The sequence below is a fragment of the Camponotus floridanus genome, unplaced genomic scaffold, assembly GCF_003227725.1.
Source record: "Camponotus floridanus strain SB8 unplaced genomic scaffold, Cflo_v7.5 scaffold3, whole genome shotgun sequence".
NCBI lineage: Eukaryota > Metazoa > Arthropoda > Insecta > Hymenoptera > Formicidae > Camponotus > Camponotus floridanus.
In genome coordinates this window covers 5,783,863-5,808,753 of record NW_020229436.1, presented here as the reverse complement: position 1 = coordinate 5,808,753, position 24,891 = coordinate 5,783,863, and the positions used below count along the sequence as shown (strand labels likewise).

The 24,891-nt window shown below is 26.8% G+C and overlaps 2 protein-coding genes across 4 annotated transcripts; both read left to right on the top strand.

Annotated features, from left to right (window-relative positions):
* Nucleotides 1–4,069: 4,069 nt before the first annotated feature.
* Nucleotides 4,070–5,541, top strand: LOC112638406. Its single transcript, XM_025410060.1, has one exon. The coding sequence runs from the start codon at nt 4,126–4,128 to the stop codon at nt 5,539–5,541; it is 1,416 nt and encodes a 471-aa protein (XP_025265845.1). The 5' UTR covers nt 4,070–4,125.
* A 4,909-nt stretch (nt 5,542–10,450) lies between these two features.
* Nucleotides 10,451–23,784, top strand: LOC105250331 (cytochrome P450 6k1). 3 transcript variants are annotated; one of them, XM_025409974.1, is made up of 6 exons: nt 10,451–10,504; nt 21,128–21,620; nt 21,808–22,176; nt 22,376–22,560; nt 22,789–23,077; nt 23,588–23,784. In XM_025409974.1, the coding sequence occupies exons 1-6, from the start codon at nt 10,478–10,480 to the stop codon at nt 23,767–23,769; spliced, it is 1,545 nt and encodes a 514-aa protein (XP_025265759.1). In that variant the 5' UTR covers nt 10,451–10,477; the 3' UTR covers nt 23,770–23,784. The 3 variants fall into 3 exon arrangements, with proteins under 3 accessions (XP_025265759.1, XP_025265760.1, XP_025265758.1); XM_025409975.1 differs by lacking the exon at nt 10,451–10,504 and adding an exon at nt 12,426–12,440 and having other exon boundaries at nt 21,091–21,620; nt 21,808–22,152; XM_025409973.1 differs by lacking the exon at nt 10,451–10,504 and adding an exon at nt 12,426–12,440 and having other exon boundaries at nt 21,091–21,620.
* The last annotated feature ends 1,107 nt before the right edge of the window (nt 23,785–24,891 follow it).

Below are 24,891 nucleotides of genomic sequence, written 5' to 3'. Positions count from 1 at the left end.
GCTAATGATGCAAATAATGGTGTCAACATGCGCTTGTAAAAAGATTTAAATAAAGAAAGAAATATAGATATCTTAGAATATACAAGATTAATCTACGCAGTATTACTATTATAAAAGCACTCGTTGCATTGTAGCAAATCAGTAGTTTAGTAGTTTAGTGATGTTGCATATTTGTAATAATAAGAATATATATTTGATTTTATTATAGTGAGTAATATTTATCTTTCATATATCATATATCATATTCATTATATAAGATTATATAAGAAGCAGAAGTTTTTTTCGCACACGTGTTTTATATAAATATTTGCTATTTATGTATTTTGCATATAAAATCTATCATAACGATTTGTTATCGATTAAAGAGTGATAATTACAATATTTATCAATTACATAATTTTCTAAGATCACTGTTTTATAATTTTATGAGTCATCGGCAACATTTATAAGCAGCAAATCAATTAGTTTATGTCGTAAAATCAAATTTTTAATAAAATCTTGATATATTCTTTATTATATATTAAAAAATATGATCTAACGATATACTAATTGCTACAAAAATATTATTAGCTCTTTTAATGTCATATTTATTATAATTAAACTTTTTAAATTAAAACTTTTTTAGTAATGCGCAATGGAAAAGAATATAATGTTTTATATAAAAATATTATAATAAATAAATTAAAGACTGTATAGATTATTGAAAAAGCATGTAAAATAAGTTACGTGTACATTTCTTTGAGAAAAAACGCATACTGTTCTAACAATAAGAAAAATTTGAACATTGACAAGAATGAAATAACGAGAAACTTATGAAAATACTTATTAACTGTCATATAATAATTACAAATTAAATTTTTCTCATGAGTTTACGAAAAGATAGCGGAATACTTAAATATACATCTGTTTTTTATCGACGGATACATACATAAATAATCTTTTATCAGTTAATACAATATAACAATACAAATCACTTAATAATTAATCTCATTAAAAGATGAGTGTGTATAACATGAAGTATTATGAATGGTGAATAATATTATAAAATAAGTAGAAACTCGAGGTATTAAAGTATATAAATTTGATGGCGTATATCGTATCGTATATTTATTCTGCGTCTGATGACTATTGTTTTAATATAATTTAATAATGTTTTATAATTTAACAATAAACTAATGTATTAAAAACAATAAGTAGTTAATATTATCACATATGTTATAAATTACGATGTAAATATCAAGAAATTCAATAAGCTAAATATATTATGCGTAAAATAATAATATCTTTTCACAAAAATGTATTTATTAATAAGTGTATAATATTAATAAGATTAAAATGTGACAGAAAGAAAGAGAAAACGTAAGCAGTAGATCTTAAAAATTTAAACAAATTTGACTGAAAAAAGTAAAAAATTTAATGGTCTAACAATCATATTTTTTTTCAACAATTATAAAATATCTTCCATAACATGATGACTTGCGCTTTACGAACTCGTGGTAAAATAAGAGATAAACTTAAAAAAAATTCCTTAACGTGCTCGATGAAACTGGTAAACAAGTTTATATATATAAATGATTGAAGTATCTAAACAGAGTGCGTTGTTCCCTACTATCAAAGAATTTGTATGCATAAATAAGAGATTTAATTCAAGAGTTCGATTTACTTATGAAAGGATCAATGTATTGATAGATATCAAATAGATATCAAATTAAAATGGACATTATTAAGTATGACTCTTTTGTATTCTTTTTGTCTCTATGTATATATTTTTCGAAATACTTCCTTTTTCTCTATATTATTTTAGAAAATTAAAAAAAAATAAAATTAAGCAATATTAAAATTCTTTTAAAATCAAATTTATAACCATCCATGATATGATTCTTTAAAAAAGGATTTTTATATTTTATAATTTTTTATAAAAATTTACAAATTGATCTTGCTATATAGTATTGTAATATTTTAAAATTCAATAATTGTTAAATTACATTTGCGCGATGTGTAAGAAAACATGAAGATGATATGTCAGCAGAAAATAAGATCTTGACTTCAGCATATATTTTCAAGCTGATAATTCTAAATAATCTTGAAAAGATTTTTAGTAACAAATCGTCGCTCATTATTTATTTAAAAATTATTTAAACATGCTAATGAGCATTACGCAAATGTGGAAGTTTGAATTGAGTATAAACTCTTCATTACATATTTATATAATGATCACATTGCATAAATAAGAGGAACTTTATCTTTCTTTATCTTTTCTGCGTTTTAACTTTAAGTAAAATATGATCTATTGGATTTTTTATCTTGCTCCTGCATTTACTTTGTAACAAATATATCAAATAATAATTTAATCCTTAAATATAATTAACATATTCTATAATTAACATTAACGGATAAATAATTGAAGAAATAGAAAACAATAAATATATAAGAGAAAATCTCAGAATGTATTTATTTCGCGTTAGTTATTTCTCGTAGATTACAGTTTCTTATTTCAAACAGAGATTCCAGTTTGTCACTCTCTCCGTATCATCATTCCAATTCCCATCCATTTTTTATTATCTCATTTGTACAAAACATTCCAAACATTCCAAAAAAATTCTATTCAATTATACAAAATAAAAGATTAGCGTTTACAATCAATAATAAGTTAAACAAGCTCATTAAGTTACATAAAGATTCCTTATCAAAATGGAATCATTCTAACGTAATTTATAAAATTATATGTAAAGAATTGTGCTTCGTAGGTTGGATAGAAATAGATAATTGATCACTAGAATTAAAGAGCATTAAGCTAATTTTAATAGATCTTTGGATTCCTTAACAGTGTTATCAACACACAAATTACTTGGCCATGATTTTAAGTGGGGAGACACAACAATTCTAGATCCTATATGAAGAGTCTTCATATAGGGAAAGACTAGTGGCAGAAATGGTGTATATCTGCCAACAAAAACTGGATTAAATATACACAACAACACGAAATTCCTAGATAATTCTTACAGCTTATTCTCAATAAATGCTAACCAATTTCAAAAATTCCTGCCATCTTTCCCTTAATATTTCCTCCATCCTTTTCCCCCCTTTCTCTTTCCTCTCACACCTGTCTTCTCTTACATCCTTCGCTATCAGTAGATCAATATATACATTTACGTCAATATACAATTTAATTAGACATAGATACAAAAAAACTAAAACAAGAAATACTAAAGTGAATAAGCAAGTACACTAATTTCACTCCTGCATGTGTAATCGGCGCGATCGTTCTACAACATTTAGCTGAAAAGAAAAAGAATCGGGGCGTAAGCATTTGACTATACAGGGTGTCATGAAAATGAGCATAACTTTAAAAAATAATGTATAAAATGTATGTATAAAATAATGAGAGGAATCAATTGTAGAAAAACACCAAGTTGTTTTTAAAACAAAAATATGAATTTTTGCAACAGGTCAACATCTATTCATTGACTATTTAACAAAGTCATTTTTTCCTCATAATTTTTCTTAATATATAAAATAAATTAGTTAGGAGCTAAGTATCTATTTATAAAATTTATTATAAATTAACAATAATATGGTTTAAAAAATAAAAAAATCTTTGAGATATCTTATATATCAAGAAATATCTTTAAGATATCATATTATCCACAATGTATGAAATAAACTAATAAGCAGCAATATCATTTTATAGCTGAATTCCTTATTACATAAGTGTGTAATTTGTATTTGACAAGTAGATATTTTTTCTTATAATAACTGATTTTTTAAACCAATTGATTCTTCTCATTATGTATAAAAGTATTGAGATAAGATAATCAAAAAATGAATATTTTATGAGATATTTTATAATTTATGTAAAATGAAAAAAATTATTTCAAGCCTTATAACTCAAAAACTACTTAATGAAAAAATACTTTATAATGTTTTGGAAGCTCTTGAGATAAGCTACAAGAATATAAAAAAATAGGTAGTAACATAAAATAGGAGTTCCATTTAAAAAATTAAAAGTGACGAAAACTTATTTTTATTTTATACTTGTTTTTAAAAATGTTTTCTATTTCCCCAAAAACAGATTTAGCATTCGGAATTTTGCACAAGATCCTTACAAGATAACGAATCGTCACAATGTTACAATCTAAAGAATTAAAACGATCTTTCGACGAGAATTTATTGAATGACTACGCAAAGAACGACGTCGCTCTGAAGGAAGAGATTCAGAAGAACAGCGACTTTATGAACAACTTTAAATCTACTAATGATGATTGCGACAAATCGGTTCTTGTTTCAGTGAACTTTCTTACCGATCAGCACAAGAAATTCATAACAATGTGCAAACAGGAACTCAGTGACGATTTGCCAATGGATTTCAATCAATGGACGCTCAAAGAGCAATATGACCATCTCATAAGCAATACTAGCAAATATTTCCCGAACATACCCAAATCCCTGAGATCTATCTTGCCGGCGACCTTCGAAGATGGAGATTGCGGTCGATCGGCGAACGAGAGACCGGATTGGTTGGATATGAACAAATTTTACCGCGGACAACAATTCGCTTTGCGTTATTTCTGCGCAATTTCCCTAAGCAATTTGATAAGTATACCACTGTCGTTTAGTTTTGCCGATGGATTGAAACCGTTGATCCTTAGTCAAAAATCCAACATACCATATAACGCTTTCAAGCGCTACTTGTCATCAATCAGACGTTTCAGGAATTGGTACACGAGTGATCCTTGGTGTGAAGGAACGCAAGCCTATCACGACATTCAGGTGGTACGAAAGTTGCATCGCGCCATGCGACAGAAGTTATGTAGCATGAGCGACGATGAGATCGATCTGGCTAGCAAAATGTCATATATGAAATGCCCGATGTTTCAAACAATCGCGAAGGATTTCGCGGATGCATGTCCGTTGGCGAAGAGCCGACAATGCCCGTTTACGATGTCAAGGATAAAGGGATTGAATCAGGGCGACATGTTTGGCACGCAATTTGCCTGCATGGGTTTGATAGTACTCTATCCAGAACAATTCGGAATATATGATGCGAGCGACGAAGATCTGGAAGCTTTCTGTCATCTCTGGCGCGGCTTGGGTTACCTGTTGGGCATGCAAGATCAATACAACTTCTGTCGCGGCAGTTTGCAAGATATACGTCAACGTATCGAAGATTGTATTGAATATTGGGTGAAACCAAACTTGCGCACAGTAACGGCGGAATGGGAACACATGACCCTATGCCTCTACGAGGGCATCGCTGCAATTTCTTCTTTGAGCAGTTACAAAGTCTTTCTGCTCTATCTTTGCGACATATTCAAACTTAAAATGCCTCGTCTGTACAGTTCTCTCAATTTTTGGGACAGAATAGTGTACAAACTGTTAAAGTTTCAATTCCTCTATTTGACAAAATTGCCGGGTGTTTTTCCTGTCATGAACGCGATGTTTCATAAGGATCTAAATCGAGCGGCAAACTTCGGATTTAAGGAACATGCCAAACTTAAATTAAATTATTCAAAATCATCCCGGAATGTCATGCATATTTAAATCAATCAATTATAAAATAGTTTGTATAACTTATTAACATTTAATCACAAGTTTTATTAACTTTTAGCATAGCCATCTTTTAATCATAGGTAATCAAATTCAAAATCAAATAGATTTTGTTTTTTAAAGAATTATCTCTTTGCTGTTAAATTTGAAATTATATTCATTATTTATCTATTATTTATTATTCCATTGCAGGTTTAATGATAGGATATGATAAGATAATGTTAAGATATTAATTTATATTTCTTTCTAATATTTTTTCTTAATACATATTTAAATGGAATACTTTTAAATTTAAATAAAGAAATTATTATTATATATTTAACTCGAAATCTGTATGAATTAATCTATATAAATAATACAAATCAAGAAATTATAATGGTATCATGTATTCAAATTATAATTAAGATAAATTCTCCACAAGATAAATCATAAAAAGTAAAAGAACTGCTATTTAGGATCTTTTCTAAAGAAACATAGTAATAATTAGAGCGCAGTTATTTAAAAAAAATCTTTAATATTCATTAAAAATCCAGATAAAGAATTAGACATTTAACGGACTCTCTTCAGTAAAACACAATAATTAAATAAATATAACATTAACATTTCGATAAATTACATGAGATAAAATAAAATATATAAACATATTGATAATAAAAATATAAGATTGCTGTACAATTCTATTTAAAACCGTAAAAATATACGAATTCAATCGGAACGACGTGATAAGGCCAATTTAATAAATAATTTTAAAAGTAAAAACCGTCATTGGTGCGATTGTTACTACTCAGCGATGTAACGATATATTCCTGAATTTTTTTCACCATTTTAGAATACAAATAAATTTGAAATACTTTCCGTTAAAATGGAAAACCATAAAGAATCGCTGAATCTCCGCATTGTGGCACTCTCAATATCTAAATCTTTAATGTTTTGCCAGAACCAGAATTGATTTAATTTATTTATGTACTTAACTTTAATGTAAGTTATTTGAAAAACTATATTTAGCCATATATTATTCATTTTTTAATTATTTTGGAAATTAGAATTTATTTCTAATTTTTTTGGAATATTTTACTCATTTATTATAATTAATTATTTACACATATGTAATATTTGATTATTTACTATTTATTAATTATATAAATTGTTTTATGAAAAAAATGATATTTATAAAAAATATTATGAATAATATTATGAATTATATTTATATTTGTTATAATATAATTAAGTATAATTTATATTTGTTATATTAATATGTTATTTTTGTAAATATTATTATGATTATTTAATTATGTATTAATTAAATAATCATAATAATTATGATTATTTAATATAATCATATATTATGATTATTTTATATTTTAAATAATAAACACATATTTGTTTATTATATGTAATATGTACTTATATATTTATTAGACTTAACAATATTTTTGTTAAACTTTTCGATAATTTGTTAAAATATTATTATGATATTATATAAATATTTTTACAATATTACAAAAAAAGTTACGGATTTTTAATCACTAAAGCAGATAAATTCTTTCACTTTCTTTCTCTGAGCTATAAATATGGATATAAAAATGCAAATGGAAGCATATTAATTGTTTAGGACACGTAAGTCAGTTTCAGTTTTTTTAATATCAGGAAACCATATAAAAATATAACAATGTAACAATATATATTATTAATTTGGATTCAAAAATAAAATTAAATATATAATAATCCATAAATTTTTTATTGTAACAAACACTTTTATTGTGGAACATATTTAATTATGCGTTGTTTAAGACTTGTAGATCTATTTATGAAACAGAAGTTTACATAACAATAATTAACGCTTGTATGCTTACTATTATGTGAACATGATTAATGTTTGCCGATAAAAAAACAGGAAGGCAAGAACATTACAATATATAAATGCAATTGCATGTGTCATACAGAAGTTCAAAGTTGTTTCTGCAACTCTACTCGTATTCTGAATCATTGTGCTGAAAAACGTATTTTTTAAACATTTCGTATTTTTCTTTATTGATAATTTATTAAACTTTAATCTAATATTTATTTAGATTTTTTCTATTTTCAATCATATTAATAGGAGTTTGTGTGTGTAAAAAGAATATTTTAAAAATATAAATAGTTTATGTGTTTACAGAGAATATATTAAAAATATTAATAGTTTGTCGAAAGAGAATGTTTTCAAAATTAATTTCAAGAAAAACATTGATCTTAATTTAACTTTATGTGATCCTTTTAAGTTTATTTAGAGTTTTAATAGAAACTATTTATTGCATATTCTTAAAAATGACGTTAAACTGCTCTTGTTCTCTAATATTTCTCGATTCATTAATTTTGTATCTTTGATATTTGATAGAAAAACGTACGGCTAGATACATCATTCTCTTTCATCCTGTGTGCTATTGTTTTAACTTAAATCTAATATCAATTAATTAAGAAAATAAGAATAAAATAATGTTTATTATTGCAATTATTGATATTAAATCGTAACAATTGATTATTTATAGATTAAAATAAGCTGACAAATTATTTATTTCTAAATTTGCATAAGTTTGCTGTAATCTCCAATATATTCTAATGAAGGCATTATTTAAAGTCGAACACCAACATGATCAATTATTCTTGAAATAAAATGATTCTCTTCATATTAAATAAATATCCTCAATTACCATGCAGTAATCAAACTACCTTTACAATATAGTTTCCTAATCGGGGTTATTTCTTTTATCGAGTAATTTATGTGAATGAAAAACAAGTTTATAATAATCATGATAATCCTTGTGTGCTTTCAATTTTAACAATGATTCATTTAACACGTTAAATGCCATGATCACTGGTGATCGACGATAAATTTTTAGGCCGTGTCGGTTACCGGTGACCAAAATATAAAATTTAATAAATAATATTCTAATATTATTTCTAATATTAAAAATCGAAAAGTTTTAAGATTATAAAATAAGAAAAATGTATCTAAATATTACTTTTATTAATAATGATATATAAAAAAAGTTGCCAATGCATACTGGTCTCCTAAATTGTATCCCATGTAATTTCCTGTTATTATTTAACATTTGCGAGCAACAGTGGTTTCTTTAGTAGTATATTTTGAAAGTTAGATTACAATTTCTATTATATAATTTATCCTTTGTAAGACCATGTTATCTGTGCTTTCTTAGTTGACTAGAAAATCAAGATTGATGGTTTTTTTTTTCAATTATATGTATACCACTATCTATTTATAACCATTATGTAATAATCATTATCTCTTTTGCAAATGATTTAATTATATTTTCTTCTATATTAATATAATTTTACTTTCTATTATTTTTTAATTTTTTATAAAGTTTATTCCGATTTATTTTTAGATTAAATTAAACATTTTATAAAACGTTGAAGAATTTCGGAAATCGTACTATCACGCGGTTTAATGAAAATGAACACAAAAAAAATCTTAAAGTTGTCTTAAATAATCTATCAACAAGTCTTTGAATGTAATGATAAATAAAGAAAATTAGATAAATAAAGAAAATTTATTTTTATGCTTTATGTAATGAAGTCCGTCTAGAAAATATGATGTAATGCTTTGAGAGTAAAATATGGGTACATGAAACTTGCGGAAGAGTATTAAATAAAAAATGATACGGTTTATTACTGCACCAAATGTGTTTCATAAATATATCCTTTTCTTAACAATTATTGTTTTTAAACCAAATTTTATAGGTACGATTTTGGAGATCGATGAGTACGGTATTTAAAAAATTATTTACCAAAATCATATTTTTGATCACTTTCAATTGCATAGAATATATATATATATATATATATATATATATATATATATATATATAATAAGATACGTTATTTATTGCTTCAAAATATTTAAATAAGATGTCGCTCTATCATTTGCCAATAGTTTTTTAAATAATCATACCAATTTTCTCAATAATCCAAAATTCTTTAAGTAGTACGATTTTAGTGCAACTTTCCGTTATAATACAATACAATAATAAAATTATTTTAATGGATTTGTTAAAACGAAACAGAACTAATGAAGTTTGCTGAAAAATAGAAAATATAGAGGATCTAAGGAAACTAAGAGAGTATACGTGAAAATATATACAAAATGTACACAAAGTTATATGTGTAATCTTCTCACAATCTTGCGTTTCTACTTGCAGATGACATCGCGCAGCATATAGAAAGAAACAAAAAATTGAGTCTTTAGTATTAAATCCATATCACAGTACTTGAAAAATAGAATATCAATTAGAGATTAATTTTTCAAAAGTATATAAAATTTTAATAAATCACAGAGAAACAGCTTTATTATATCATATTTATTTAAATTTTAAACAGAAAGAAAGGGGATCGAATTAAATTTTCCTGATGAGTTTTCAATCAAAATTTTGATTTTATTAAGTGATAAAGTAATATTGTAGAGTAACAAAACATTAAATCATCATAAATGAGAATAAGAGTGAAAAGGAAGAGGAGATATCATGCAAACTTCCTAAATATATCGGAAATACTGCAAATTTGCAATCGAAAAATACTAAATAAAAAAAGATTTTATTATCGTTTTTATTTCGAAAAACTACTATAAAGATGGCAAATTTTATTTTAAAAAACCTATATTGTCACAATTTTAATAGAAATCAAGAAACTAACTTAAGATCAGCATGATTAATAATAGTTATCTAAGATCGATATGTATTTCATTTATTTATCAATCAATTAAGCTTCATTTTTCCAGGACTTCCAGATCTTGTTCTAAATGCAATTAATAATACGATAATACAATTGAATAAATAAAAATTATAATATTACTTTATTTCGCGATATATATTATTAAAATATAATGTCATCTGCTTCTGTATAAATACAAAAATATATTTTTTATAGGTAAACCAAAATGGCACTCATAACTGCTTACTGGGGTTTGGACATTATAGTTTTAACGACTTTCATGATATCCGTTTACCTTTACATGACACGCAAGTTTAAATACTGAAAGAAACGAGGAGTCGAAAAAATCTTTCCTCCGATATCTTTCCTAGGCAATTTACAGACTGCCTGTTATTGAAAAAAGCGCCGGCGTATTTTTTAAAGGAGTTATACGATTAAGCAAAGGGGCTGCCTTACATTGGCTTCTATGTCTTAAACGAGCCCTTCTTGTTGGTTCGTGATCGAGAACTCATCAAGAATACTTTAGTAAAGGACTTTAATATTTTTCACAACCGATACAATAATACTTATCCGGTTAATCAGCTGGGTTGCAACAATCTCTTTTTTATAAGAAATCCAGTCTGGAAGATGTTAAGGATGAAATTAACGCCATTCTTCACATCCGGTAAACTAAAAAAAAATGTTTGTAACTGATATTACAATGTGGAAATGTAACCACGTATATCAAATCATTAAGAGGAGGTAAATATTCATATGTAAAATACAAAATATAATGGCAAATTTGTATTTAAGAAATTTGAAATTATAAAGAATTAATAAAGACATTTTAATAGGCTAATATACATGTATATATATATATATATATATATATATATATATATGTATATATATATATTAATAATATATATATTAATAATATATTATACACATTAATAATATAATTTATATAATAAAAACCATATATGTTTACATATGTTTTATATTATAAAAAATAAATATATACTCGAAATAAAATAAAGATAGGAAGGCGAAATCACTGCGCTGAGGTGGATGTGGCGTATAAAAAGATAAAAAATTGACTTATTAGCTTTCAAACATATAATTGCAAGAATACTATTTGTGAAAATAAAATAATAAAATTAGATGTCATGATCAATAATTAACCATATATTCTTATTGACAAAAGTAGACAAATGAAGAATTATAAAGTAACATGGAAAATTATTCGCAAAAGTAAAACGCTGACAATATTAGAACAAATATAAATCGTTAACAATGTTCGACAAACGTACGTTTCGATCCTATTCCGGATCCTTATCAAAGCCATGTAAACAAAAATGAATCTAACATAAAGCAATGTCAAGAGATAAAGTCGCAAATAAACAATTAATTCGAAAAATAACCGCCGCAAAATTTACATCTTCTAAACAAATTATCAATATGATTACGCAAAGTTAAAATGTAAAATGATGAAATAAATGTCCGCACGCAACTCGAAAGTAAAAAATAAAAAACGCATAAGATGCAGATTCTTGCAAAAGCGCAATGAAAAATACATGTCGCTCACCTGCCAGCATTCCAAAGCTATAGAAAAAGCAGTCACAGTAAATGAGATACAAAAAATTTGCATAGAAGGCACATGTGTGCAAATAAATCCTTGATGTGCAATGATGAATAAAGCATTTTGATGATGGCATTTCCATGCTGTCATCAAAAATAAATCATCAATTTTTCAGTAAGCAACACAGAAATACATGATAATTATATTAAAAATTTATTTTTATTTTTAAAATAAATAAATAGCGAGATAATTATAATAAATTCAAAAATAATTTTTAAAAAATGTTTAATTTTCTTAAAGCCATTGATCTTTTCCTTCCTCTCTGGCAAGCTGATGTAATGACTGCATGTAATATGAGAGATGCAAAGATCTTGAAAATAGTCATTAATTATTTGCGTGTCATTTCTTTTCGCTGCATTAAAATAATAAAGTTCGCAGACGAGGAGGAAAATAAATGGAGTCGCTAATAAGACGCAGAAGCATATTTTGTTATAACATCTTGTTATTGCGTGATCCTTTTGCTAAACGTTTTAGCATTCAGTGTAATCTGCATATTTAGCAGTAAATGCTAATGATTGAAAATACATTTTGTTAAATAGTATCGAAGATAATGTAAAATATAAGAAAGGTACGCTCGGCAACCAAAATGCCTTAACACCTGAATTTGCCCGTGTCAAGACATATTCGGATGACGTACTTTCACTCTATTATAATTGCGCATCATGACTATTTAATATCTGGCAACGATGTTCCAAAGCGATTTTCGCAAAATTCAAACTAATGTGTGACATATCTGAAAAAGTGGTTATATGTCAAATATGTCAAAATGTATATGATTAGAAAATAAGTAATGCACATTAATTATATAAAATATTAAAATAAAATACATTAAATATATAAAAAATATAGCGTGATATGAATTACACATATTATTGCCAGTTTTTTATTGTGTGTCGCAGATTTGAGGATGAGCGACCGCTGCTCAAAAATAAAAACTTAATATGTGTAATTCATATCACGCTTTATATTTTTTATATATTTAATGTATTTTATTTTAATATTTCATATAATTAATGTGCATTACTTACTTTTTAATCATTTGACATTTTGACATATTTGACATATTTTACATTTTGACATATTTGACATATGTTAAACCACTTTTTCAGATATGTCACATATTAGTTTGAATTTTGCGTAAAATCGCTTTGAAACATCATTGCCAGATATTAAATAGTCATGATGCGCAATTATAATTGAGTGGAAATACGTCGTCTGAATATGCCTTGACACGGGCAAATTCAGGTGTTAAGGCATTTTGGTTGCCGAGTGTACAAAAACTGTCATATTGTTCATATTGTTATCATTTTGTTTTTATTTTAAAAATCTCGAAAAATAAAAATTTATTTTATTTACAAATATATTTATTAAAGAATATTTTTTATTACACTACAGGACAGTTTTGATAATAGTGTTTTAAACTTTTGAAACACGCAAAGCCTTTTTATACAGGGTGTACCTCCTAGAAGTGGCCACCCCCTTTTATCTTTTAAACGAAAAGAGATAGACCATAACAAATATATATGAAATTAAATGGCTTTAACTGAACTTTATTGTGAGCATAGTGGTTGATTACAAAATTTATCTGTATTAAAGAACGAATTTTTTATAATAATGTAGATATTTTAATATAATAAAAGTTGTAGCGCTATTTGAAACGAATATAACGATGTATGATTTAATGTAAATATTTTACATATTATACGAGATTTTCCGGCTTGAAATATCGCGGGCGACGTCTACCATTTCGGCTCTGCGATATAGCCAACTTCTGACTGACAAGGAAAGGGTCGGAAGTGTCCCCCTCCGATTTTAATGAGCTTTGAATATGTTGTAGTCTAGATCAAAATAGGAGACACGTATTTTTTTATAAGTGCTGAATCGGCCGTTAAGGGGGTGAAACACCTTCTTGAAAAAAATCGATTTTTTCATTTCTCAGCGGATACCGTCGAAGCGATAAGAGATATAAACAAAAGTTTCAAATAAAAGTTTTATGGTCTTTAATGTACTTCAAAATCATGTAATCAGATTTGTCGAAAATGTCATATTTTTCGAAATCCCCCCCCCTCCCTTTTAATGTTTGAAAATTTTTAAATTTGTCTCATAACAAAACTTATAGCTCATTTAACGACAAATTCAATCATATATAATAAAGTTGTATTCCGAAGTCACATTTTTCAGAAATAAATTAAAAATATTCCTATACACTACTATACGCCCGCTTTATCCGCCTTATGACGCTCGTTATTCACAGCGACAGTCATTTTTCTTCGCAAACTCACAGAGGCAACCATAAATTAGCAATAAATAATTTATGAGAATATATTTTTATAAATTATAGAAATTATATTTATAAATATAATTATAAATTATATAATAATTATAATTATAATATATGTCTATATTATGTGACAATAAATATACATATAATTTATATGGAAAAGTAATGTTTTTAATGCATGAAAAATAAAACTAGTCGGACAAGGAAAATTATTGATCAGATGCCGATGTTAATAGATTCAATTCTATGAATAAACAGATGTCGCATTCGCGAAATGAGTTGGTGCAATATATTATTTTATTAACAACTGCGTGCAGTGGAACACATATTACTATTAAAGCGTCTATCGAATATACGCGAGCGCGATAGTAAATATATTTATATATATAAGAAAATAATTAAAAGGATTATAACTTATAAAGCGAGCGAAAAAATGCGTCGCGATAAGAAAGTCAGCTGCCCGAAGTGCTGATACAGCCAGTATCACACGGCCAAGTCATCAAACAGAGGAAGAAATCACTCTCGAAATAGCGCTGAATTGCAATAAAATGCGAGGAAGTCTTCGGACTTCCTTCGCTTGCATTTTGATCACGCCACTTTAGAAATAACCAATGATTTTATTTGGTCATGCCACCGCGCGATCCTCCTCCGATAATCGTTCAGAACCGGAGGCGTTAAAAGCCACCGCCTAGAAGCGGCGGACAGTCACAAATCAGTTATCAAATAATTAACAAGTGCTCGAGTTAATTAACAAGACTAGCCGTTATCCTGAAAAAACAATTGTGCCCCACGCACACAACAATACAGTATGTATGTACTTTTTCGATTTTTAAAACTTTTATAGTTTTTTGCTTTTACTTACACTTCATTCAAAATTGCGGTTTATCTGTTTTGTTTTAATGTATTTAAATTATAATTAATATTTTATTACTTTATTTAAGTTATGTGATAAAACTGTTCTATTTTTCATGAAACTCGGAAAACGTAACAAATTATTAATACGCATTAAATAATAAAATATTTTTGTTGCTAATAAGTATTTTTTTGCTAATATTTATAAAACAAATATACATAATGTTAATAATTTTTTTAGATAATGTTTAATCCAAGAAATGTAGCAGTACTGCTATACACTGCACTGTATATGACTGGGGAATTCCCAGAAAGTCCTGTTACAACAGATGAAAATGAAACAAAAGACATGATGGAAAATATGCTTCGATCAATGTATGAAGAAGCGTTTGAAGTTTATGAAGAATCATCATTAGATTTTCAAAACGAATTTGATATACCTGAAGTAGAACCTGTAATTGATGAAGAAAGAGAAGAAGACACATATTTTGTAAAAGAAATTGAATGTGTTGCGGATTCTGTACCAATAGAATATAAAAGAAATGCAGTAGAGTTATGGAGAAGTGGAACAAAAAAGTCAAGAACTCTTGCATCTATAAGAAATAGATTTCGGAAAGTCACGTCATTACGTCAATTAAGAAGATGGGAGCAGCAAGTAAATCAAGGTGGCAACAGATTTGATAAACTGAAAGAAATTTCAACATATACGTTAAATAAATTCCATGAAGGTATTGAAAAGGGAATAATTATTCATGACATTGATATTGCTCGATGGGCTCTTCGCGCACAGAAGGAAGTAAATCTACTTGGGTTTACAGCATCATTATCATGGGTAAAAAGGTTTAAGCTTGCACATAATATCGTATCTAGAAAAATTACAAAATTTATAACAAAAAAAAATTTAGCGTCAGACAAAGATTTAGAAGCACGAAGCAAGTCATTTATCGAAAATGTTAAATCTTCTATTATACAATATGGAATTGAAAATGTATATAATTCGGACCAAAGTGGATTTCAATTAGAATTTCATTCCGGTCGTTCACTATCACCTATTGGTATTAAAAAAGTAGAGCGCATAGTACAATCCATATCAGCAACTACACATAGTTATACTATACAACCTATTGTTTCAGCTGATGGTAGATTATTATCGCCTCTGTTTATTGTTTTAAAAGAACCTACTGGAACATTTGGTCCAATAGTAAAAGAAACAATGTTTAAAGATAATAATATCTTTGTCATGGCATCAAAATTTGGAAAATTAACATCGCATCATTTTGAGATCTGGATAAAAGAAGTGTTTTTTCCAAATGTTGGACCAAAATCAGTGTTATTATTAGATTCTTGGACTGGTCATTGTCCTGATATAATTCAAAGAAACAAACCAGATTTTATAGACAATATTAATTTGTTAACTATACCAGCTGGAGCAACGGGAAAAATACAACCTTTAGATGTATTCGGTTTTCGTTTATGGAAAAATTTTGTTAGACATTTTTCAGATACCATCATGCTTTTAGATCTTGACGTCAAGCTTCATTCAAGAAACAATATTTTAAAATTACAATCATTAACACATAATCAATTTTCATCACCAAGGTTTAAAAATTTATTCAAATATGCATGGTATAAAAGTGGTTATTTAGAAAAGAAACCAGAAGAATTTGATACACCAGTAGATTTTTGTTTCAAAACTAATTTAAAACCAACATGTGATATTTGCGGTGAAATTGCTGTAATTTCTTGCGCATGGTGTAAAAAATCCCTTTGTATAAATCATTTCTTTCATGATCATCATCTTTGTAACCGATATCAACCATGAATATTTGTTATTCTTGTATGCAATAATTATGTACGGTATTTTATGTAATATTTCCATATACATATATATAATGACTTCGGAATACAACTTTATTATATATGATTGAATTTGTCGTTAAATGAGCTATAAGTTTTGTTATGAGACAAATTTAAAAATTTTCAAACATTAAAAGGGAGGGGGGGGGATTTCGAAAAATATGACATTTTCGACAAATCTGATTACATGATTTTGAAGTACATTAAAGACCATAAAACTTTTATTTGAAACTTTTGTTTATATCTCTTATCGCTTCGACGGTATCCGCTGAGAAATGAAAAAATCGATTTTTTTCAAGAAGGTGTTTCACCCCCTTAACGGCCGACTCAGCACTTATAAAAAAATACGTGTCTCCTATTTTGATCTAGACTACAACATATTCAAAGCTCATTAAAATCGGAGGGGGACACTTCCGACCCTTTCCTTGTGAGTATCATGATTAAATGACAACATGACATATGTCAACCTCTAATGCATGAGTCAGAAGTTAGCTATATCGCAGGTCCGAAAATGAAATGGTGGACGTCGCCCGCGATATTTCAAGCCGGAAAATCTCGTATAATATGTAAAATATTTACATTAAATTACGCATTGTTATATTCGTTTCAAACAGCGCTACAACTTTTATTATATCAAAGTATCTACATTTTTATAAAAAAATTATACATATCTCTCCGTTCTTTAATACAGATAATTTTTGTAATCAACCACTATGCTCACAATAATGTTCAGTTAAAGCCATTTAATTTCATATATATTTGTTATGGTCTATCTCTTTTAGTTTAAAAGATAAAAGGGGGTGGCCACTTCTAGGAGGTACACCCTGTATATACATTGTATGTACAAATTAGAAAAAAATTAAGAAATTTCTCGAAAACCGACATATTTATTAAAAATTACAGAAATAAAAACAAATAAAAAATTGTGATAAAAATTAAAGCATTTTAAAAAACACTCACATTGCTGATATCAATATTTAAACTGAGAAAAATTCGTCAAGAAAAATTCATTAAAAAATATTCGATAAATCAAAAAAGAATCTTCGAATTTTCAAAATTCTCAAGTCAATTTAAAACATGTGAATAATCATTATAAATATGCAAGTTACGGGTTTTTACTGAATTAATCAATAAAGCAGATAAATTCTTTCTTTTTCTTTCTCTGAGTTATAAATATGGATATAAAAATGCAAATGGAGGCATATTAGTTGTTTGGGACACATAAATCAGTTTCAGTTATTTTAATATCAAAAAAACCATATAAAAGTATAACAATGTAACAATACAATGTATCATTAATTTGCATTTAAAAATGAAATTAAATATTTAATAATTTTTAAATATTTTATTGCAACAAACACTTTTATTGTGGAACATATTTAAGTGCGTTGTTTAAGACTTATCACAGATCTATTTACGAATCAGAAGTTGATAATAATATGCATGTTAACATAACAAGAGAAAATGATTGTCATTTGACGATGAAAAACAGGAGGGGAACTGTAATATGTAAGAAGGGGAATTGTAATATATAAATGCAATCGCACGTGCAATGCAGAAGTACAAAGTTGTTTCTGCAACTCTACTGTCGTGTTCTGAATCACTGTATTGAAAAACTTATTTTTTAAACACTTCGTGTTTTTCTCTATTGATGATTTGTTAAATTTTAATCTAATATTTATTTAAATGCGATTTTCTTCTGCTGTCTATCATTTTAAAAGGAGTGAGTTTGTGTGTCTAAAGAGAATATTTTAAAAATATAATTAGTGTCCAAAGAGAATATTTTAAAAATATAAATAATTTGTGTCTAAAGAGAATATTTTAAAAATATAAATAGTTTGTATGTTCAAAGAAAATATTTTAAAAGTTAATTTAAAGAAAAACGTTGATCTTAATTTAACTTTATGTAATCTTTTTAAGTTTATTTAGAATTTTAGTACAAACTATTTATTGCATATTTTTAAAAATGCCGTTAAACTGCTCTTGTTCTCTAATATTTCTCTATTCATTAATTTTGTATCTTTGATATTTAATAAAAAAACGTACGACTAGACGCATCATTTTCTTTCATCTTGCTATTGTTTATTAAAATCCAATAACAATTAATTAAGAAGATGAGAAATGATGAAATAATGTTTATTGTTGCAGTTATTGATATGGAATCGTAAAAATTGATTATGTATACATTAAAATAACTGATAAATTACTTATTTCTATATTTGCGTAAGTTCGCTGTAATCTCCAATATATTTTAATGAAGATTTTTATTTAAAGTCAAACATCAACATGATCAATTATTCCTAAAATAAAATAATTTTTTTGATATTAAATAAATATCCTTATAATTATCATGCAGTAATCAAACTACATTTACAATATAATTTCTTAATCAGGATTATTTGTATTTTTCGAGTGATTCACGAGAATGAAAAACAAGTTCATAATAATCATGATAATCCTTGTGTGCTTCCAATTTTAACAATGATTCATTTAATACATTAAATGCCGTGTCGGTCATCCAACAATAAAAATTTAATAAATAATATCCTAATATTAAAAATCGAAAATTTTAAAGATTATAAAAAAACAAAAATGTGATCTAGATATTATTGTTATTAATAATGATATATAGGGAAAGTTGCCATGCGTACTGATCTCCTAAATCGTACACCATGGAGTTTCCTGTTATTATTTAATATTTGAGAGCAACAGTTGTTCTCTAGAGTGGTATATTTTGAAAGTTAGATTACAATTATACTATTATACTATTATACTATTATATACTATTATAATATTATACTATATTATATAATTTATCCTTTATAAGACCGTGTTATCTGTGCTCTCTTAGCCGATTATTGAAAATCAAATTGACGATTATATTTTATCAATTATATACCGCTATCTATTTATAACCATTAATAAATTTATAATAACCATCTATCTATTTCGCATATGATTTAATTATATTTTCTTCTATATTAATATAATTTTAAATACTTTCTTTTACTTTTGCATTTTTTAATAAGTTCATCCAGATTAATTTCGAGATTAAATTAAACATTTTATAAAACGTTGAAGAATTTCCGAAATCGTATTACCACGCGGTTTAATAAAAACGAACACAAAAAAAATTGGAAAATCTTCTTAAATAATCCATCAACAAGTCTTCGGATGTAATGATAAATGAAGATTGATTTTGTGTTTCTGTCGTATCGTTGTTTCACGTTACCAATTCGTTGCACGTGTATTTAGTATATAATACAAGAAATATTAAAACTGACTTTTTAGAAATATATTTATTTATTTCAACATATTTTCAAAACATATTTTTTTGTGTGTAACGTTAAATATATTTATATGGCTATGACAAGTGGCAGTATTTTCACTATCACTTGAAGTGAATATTCACTCGTTTAGAGTTAGCTCTAATTCTCAGAAATTTAGGGAGTACTTCATTCATTTATCAATCAAACAAGCTTTTTCCAGTGCTTTATGTAATAAAGTCCGTCTAGAAAATATGAGTCAATTCCTTGAGTGTAAAATATGAGTACGTGAAGCTTGCGGAAGAGTATTAAAAAATGATATACGGTTTATTACAATACTTCCTCAAATACATTTCATAAAAATATCCTTTTCTTAACAATTATTGTTTTTAAACCAAATTTTATAGGTCTATTTTGAAGATCAATGAGTATGATATTTAAATTTTTCTGATGAGTTTTCGAACAAAATTTTGATTTTATTAAGTGACAAAGTAATATTTTAGAGTAACAAAACATTAAATCATCATAAATGAGAATAAGAAAGAAAAGGAAGATGAGATATCATCCAAGCTTCTTCAATATCAGAAATACTGTAAATTTATAATCGAAAAATGAAAAAAGATTTTATTGTAGATTTTATTTCGAAAAATATATATGCAATAAAAATGGGAAACTTTGTTTAAAAAAATCTATATTGTCGGCATGTTTAAAATTAATACAATGTTATTCTCAGAATAATATCGCATTAAATATATGAGAATTATCTAAGATCGATATGTACTTCATTCATTTATCAATCAATCAAGTTTTATTTTTTCAATCCTCCAAGATCTTGTTCTAATATAAATAATAAATGTACTTAATAAATACAATTAAATAAATAATAATATTATTTTATTTCGCGATATATATTATTAAAATATAATACCGTCTACTTCTATATAAAAATATATTTTTTATAGATAAACCAAAATGGCACTCATAACTGCTTACTGGGATTTGGACGTCATCATAGTTTTAACGACTCTTATGGTAACCGTTTATCTCTACATGACACGCAAGTTTAAATACTGGAAAAAACGGGGCATCGAAGAAATCTTTCCACCGACACCTTTCTTAGGCAATTTTACGGAATGCCTGTTATTGAAAAAAGCGCCGGCGTATTTTTTAAAGGAGTTATATGATCAAGCAAAGGGGCTACCTTACATTGGCTTCTATGTTTTAGACAAGCCCTTTTTGTTGGTTCGTGATCGGGAACTCATCAAGAATATCTTAATAAAGGACTTTAATATCTTTTACGACCGATACAATATTGCTTATCCGGATGACCAGCTGGGTTGCAACAATCTCTTTTTTATAAGGAATCCAGTATGGAAGATGTTAAGAATGAAATTAACGCCATTCTTCACATCTGGCAAACTAAAAAAAATGTTTGAACTGATGTTAAATTGTGGAAACCATCTGAGCTCGTATATCGAATCGTTGAAAGAAGGTAAATATTCATATGTAAAATGCAAAATATATTGAGAAATATGTATTTCAGAAATTTGAAATTATAAAGAAGTTCAGTTCTCAATTTCACAGATACGCGTGAAATAGATTTTAAAATTTCAAAATAACTTGTGTAAGATATTTATATGTTAGATAGATTAAATCAATTAATAAAATATTGGTGGCAGGTGAAGGAGAAACGATCGAAGTGAAAGAATTATCCGCCAAGTTTACCACGGATGTCATCGGCAGCACCGCTTACGGACTTGATGTGAATTCATTTAATGATCCAAACACTGAGTTCCGCAAATATGGCAAAATGATCTTTCAATACAACACCATTCGCGGCTTGGAGATGCTCGCGGTATTTTTCCTTCCAACTATAATGCGTTTGGCTCAAATAAAAGTATTTGGCAAAGAGCCTACCAGCTTTTTGCGCAAAGTTTTCTGGGAGACGCTCAATCATCGTATGGAATCTGGCATCAAAAGGATTGATCTTATTGACATTCTTCTCGAATTGAAAAAGACTAACGGTGATCAAGATTATTACGGATTTAGTAAGCAACACAGAAATAAATAATGGTTATTTTAAAAATTTATTTCTATTTCCAAAATAAATAAATAAAAGAGAGATAACGCTAAGAGAAGTAATAATGTTATTAAATTAACTGATATATTAAATCAATAATTTCGATAATTAAAATTAATTGCAAATATAATAAGAGCTTTTAAAAGTCTAGATAAATTGAATTTTAGAATTTGATGGGGATAATCTTCTGGCGCAAGCAGCCAGCTTTTTCTCCGCCGGTTCCGAGACCACTTCAACGACAATGGCGTTCTCATTGTACGAGCTTGCATTGCAACCTGATCTTCAAAATACTGTGAGGAAAGAAATTGTCGAGGCTCTCGACAAGTCTGATGGAAAAATTACATACGATCTGGTACATGAATATTACAGTTACTTTCGAAAAATTATTAAAATAAACATATATCACGCAAGTATTGATTCCATTGTCAGAGCAATTTTATTTAAATTTTGATCAAATTTTCATTTAAAATTGATACATATATGTATATGTGATATATACAAGTATATACATATGTATATATATATTTATATTTATATTATGAGACATTTTATTTTATTATTATTATTATTTTATTATTAGATTATGACGTTAACGTATCTGGATATGGTAATCTCCGAAACTTTGAGAATGTATCCGTCATTGGGATATATAAATCGTATGCCAAATGAAGCTTATAAAGTACCGAACTCTGACCTCGTAATTGAAAAAGGTACACCGGTGTACATCCCAATGCTCGGTCTACATTATGATCCGGAATATTTTCCCAATCCGGATAAGTTCGATCCGGAGCGATTCAATGAAGAAAATAAACGTAATAGACCAGCATGCGTTTACTTTCCCTTCGGAGAAGGTCCACATAATTGCATAGGTAAAAAAATCAATTTTGATATGAAGAGATATTTGTATGATATGGAAAATAACAAAATCATATACTGAAGCTGTAAATTTCATAGACAAATTTACGTTTTTATATAATTATTATAAATGTTGCGTTTAGTTTATAAAATTACATGTTTTTAAAAACGTATGAAGAAATATAAACTTTCCTTTTATAAAAGTATAATAGATTACACTAATTCCAAATAAATAAAAATCTGCAGGTTTTGAAAGAAAGATAAATTATGTATTTAATATTGAGATTATTAAATAATATAATATTATTATATATTTTATAATCTAATAAATTTTATAATTCTCAAATTTATAGCTTCATATTTTGAAAGTGCAAATTAATATAACAAAATTGCGAATAATTTTCATTATATATGTATATGATAATTCCGTTGTGTATGATAAGTCTGTTATGTGTATGATGATATATAATTTTTATTTTTGTTATAATATAATATAATTACAAATATAATTTATATGTACTTAGGCATTCGTTTAGCACTTTTAAAGATAAAATTAGCGCTGATCATAATCTTGAGTAAATGCGAAGTGAGACCATGCGAGAAAACCTTGATACCAACGGTAATTGATCAAAGGGGTGCCATGACAATGCCTTTAAATGGCGTAATATATCTCAACTTCCGCAAAATTAAATCCAGCGCTCTTTAAAACATAATATATATATATGAAGTAGTGTATATTATATTATTTTAACTCATAGGAAATATCTACAGCTAGTATTTTTGTTAAAAAATCTGTAAAGATAAATCATTAAATATATTGCCCATGTAATGTAAAATTTAAAAAAAATTGTATTTTAATACATTCTTCGATTGTATCTAAAGATAATAACAATTTAAACTAACATCTAGATTTATTCTAAGATATACAAAATTGTTATCCGATATTTTGAAAAATATTTTTCTACATATTTCTTAATTTCAATTAATATTTCACAAGATATTTTAAGATGAACTTCGAATTTATTATTTTTATTTTTCAAAGATTCTTGTATTCTTAATTATATTAATATATGTACATACACATGTGTGTATATATATATATATATATATATATATATATATATATATAATAAATATTTTATCATAAATATATATAACCGAAAATTATTTGTAAAACATTGAATATCTATTTGTGAAAAATGTGAGTGTCTTGTATGTCAAAATCACACATAAGTGTATCATTTGCATCACAAAAAGAAAATCATTCGCTTGATTAATATTTTTCATGATATATGTATTTCTTTATAAATTATAATTTAATTAATCTTGTACACTCTAGGTTAGACAAAAACTAACAATTGATTTAATTATTCTCACAAAAAATTCATTATTATCTTCAATTTTTTGTTGCTATTCTTAATTTAAATGGTAAATGTGCAGAATAGCGCACCCAGCCCCAATAATCTTGAACTTTGATATATATTATCAAGATCACTGTCCTAAGTCACATTCAAAAGGTTTTAGCCGTCGCTCGTCAGTTACTAAAAAATTACACAGGCCTACGAAAAAGGGGGTCAAAAATGTTTTTTAATATGCAATAGTGATTTTTGACGTAATTTTGTGCGCTGAATCCGAATCTGGCCGCCGAATTTGCGTAGTATTTCAATTTTTTGAAATATTTCTGTTAATGGCATCGTATAGTACTCATTTTCATCTTTTGAATCCACTTTCGATTATCGCCGCACGATTCTTTTTTGCTCAGATATACAAGTTATAAGACTGGTCATGCATAGGAATCCAATAAGCCATTCTAAATCAACCGTGCCAT

What these genes read in the sequence shown, in the direction of transcription:
- LOC112638406 (XM_025410060.1), top strand. Translation starts at nt 4,126, where the DNA reads ATGTTACAATCTAAAGAATTAAAACGATCTTTCGACGAGAATTTATTG.
- LOC105250331 (XM_025409974.1), top strand. Translation starts at nt 10,478, where the DNA reads ATGGCACTCATAACTGCTTACTGGGGT. An exon ending in TCATAACTGCTTACTGGGGT is followed by an intron (nt 10,505 to 21,127) that starts TTGGACATTATA and finishes GCTTACTGGGAT; the next exon opens with TTGGACGTCATCATAGTTTT. An exon ending in TATCGAATCGTTGAAAGAAG is followed by an intron (nt 21,621 to 21,807) that starts GTAAATATTCAT and finishes TATTGGTGGCAG; the next exon opens with GTGAAGGAGAAACGATCGAA.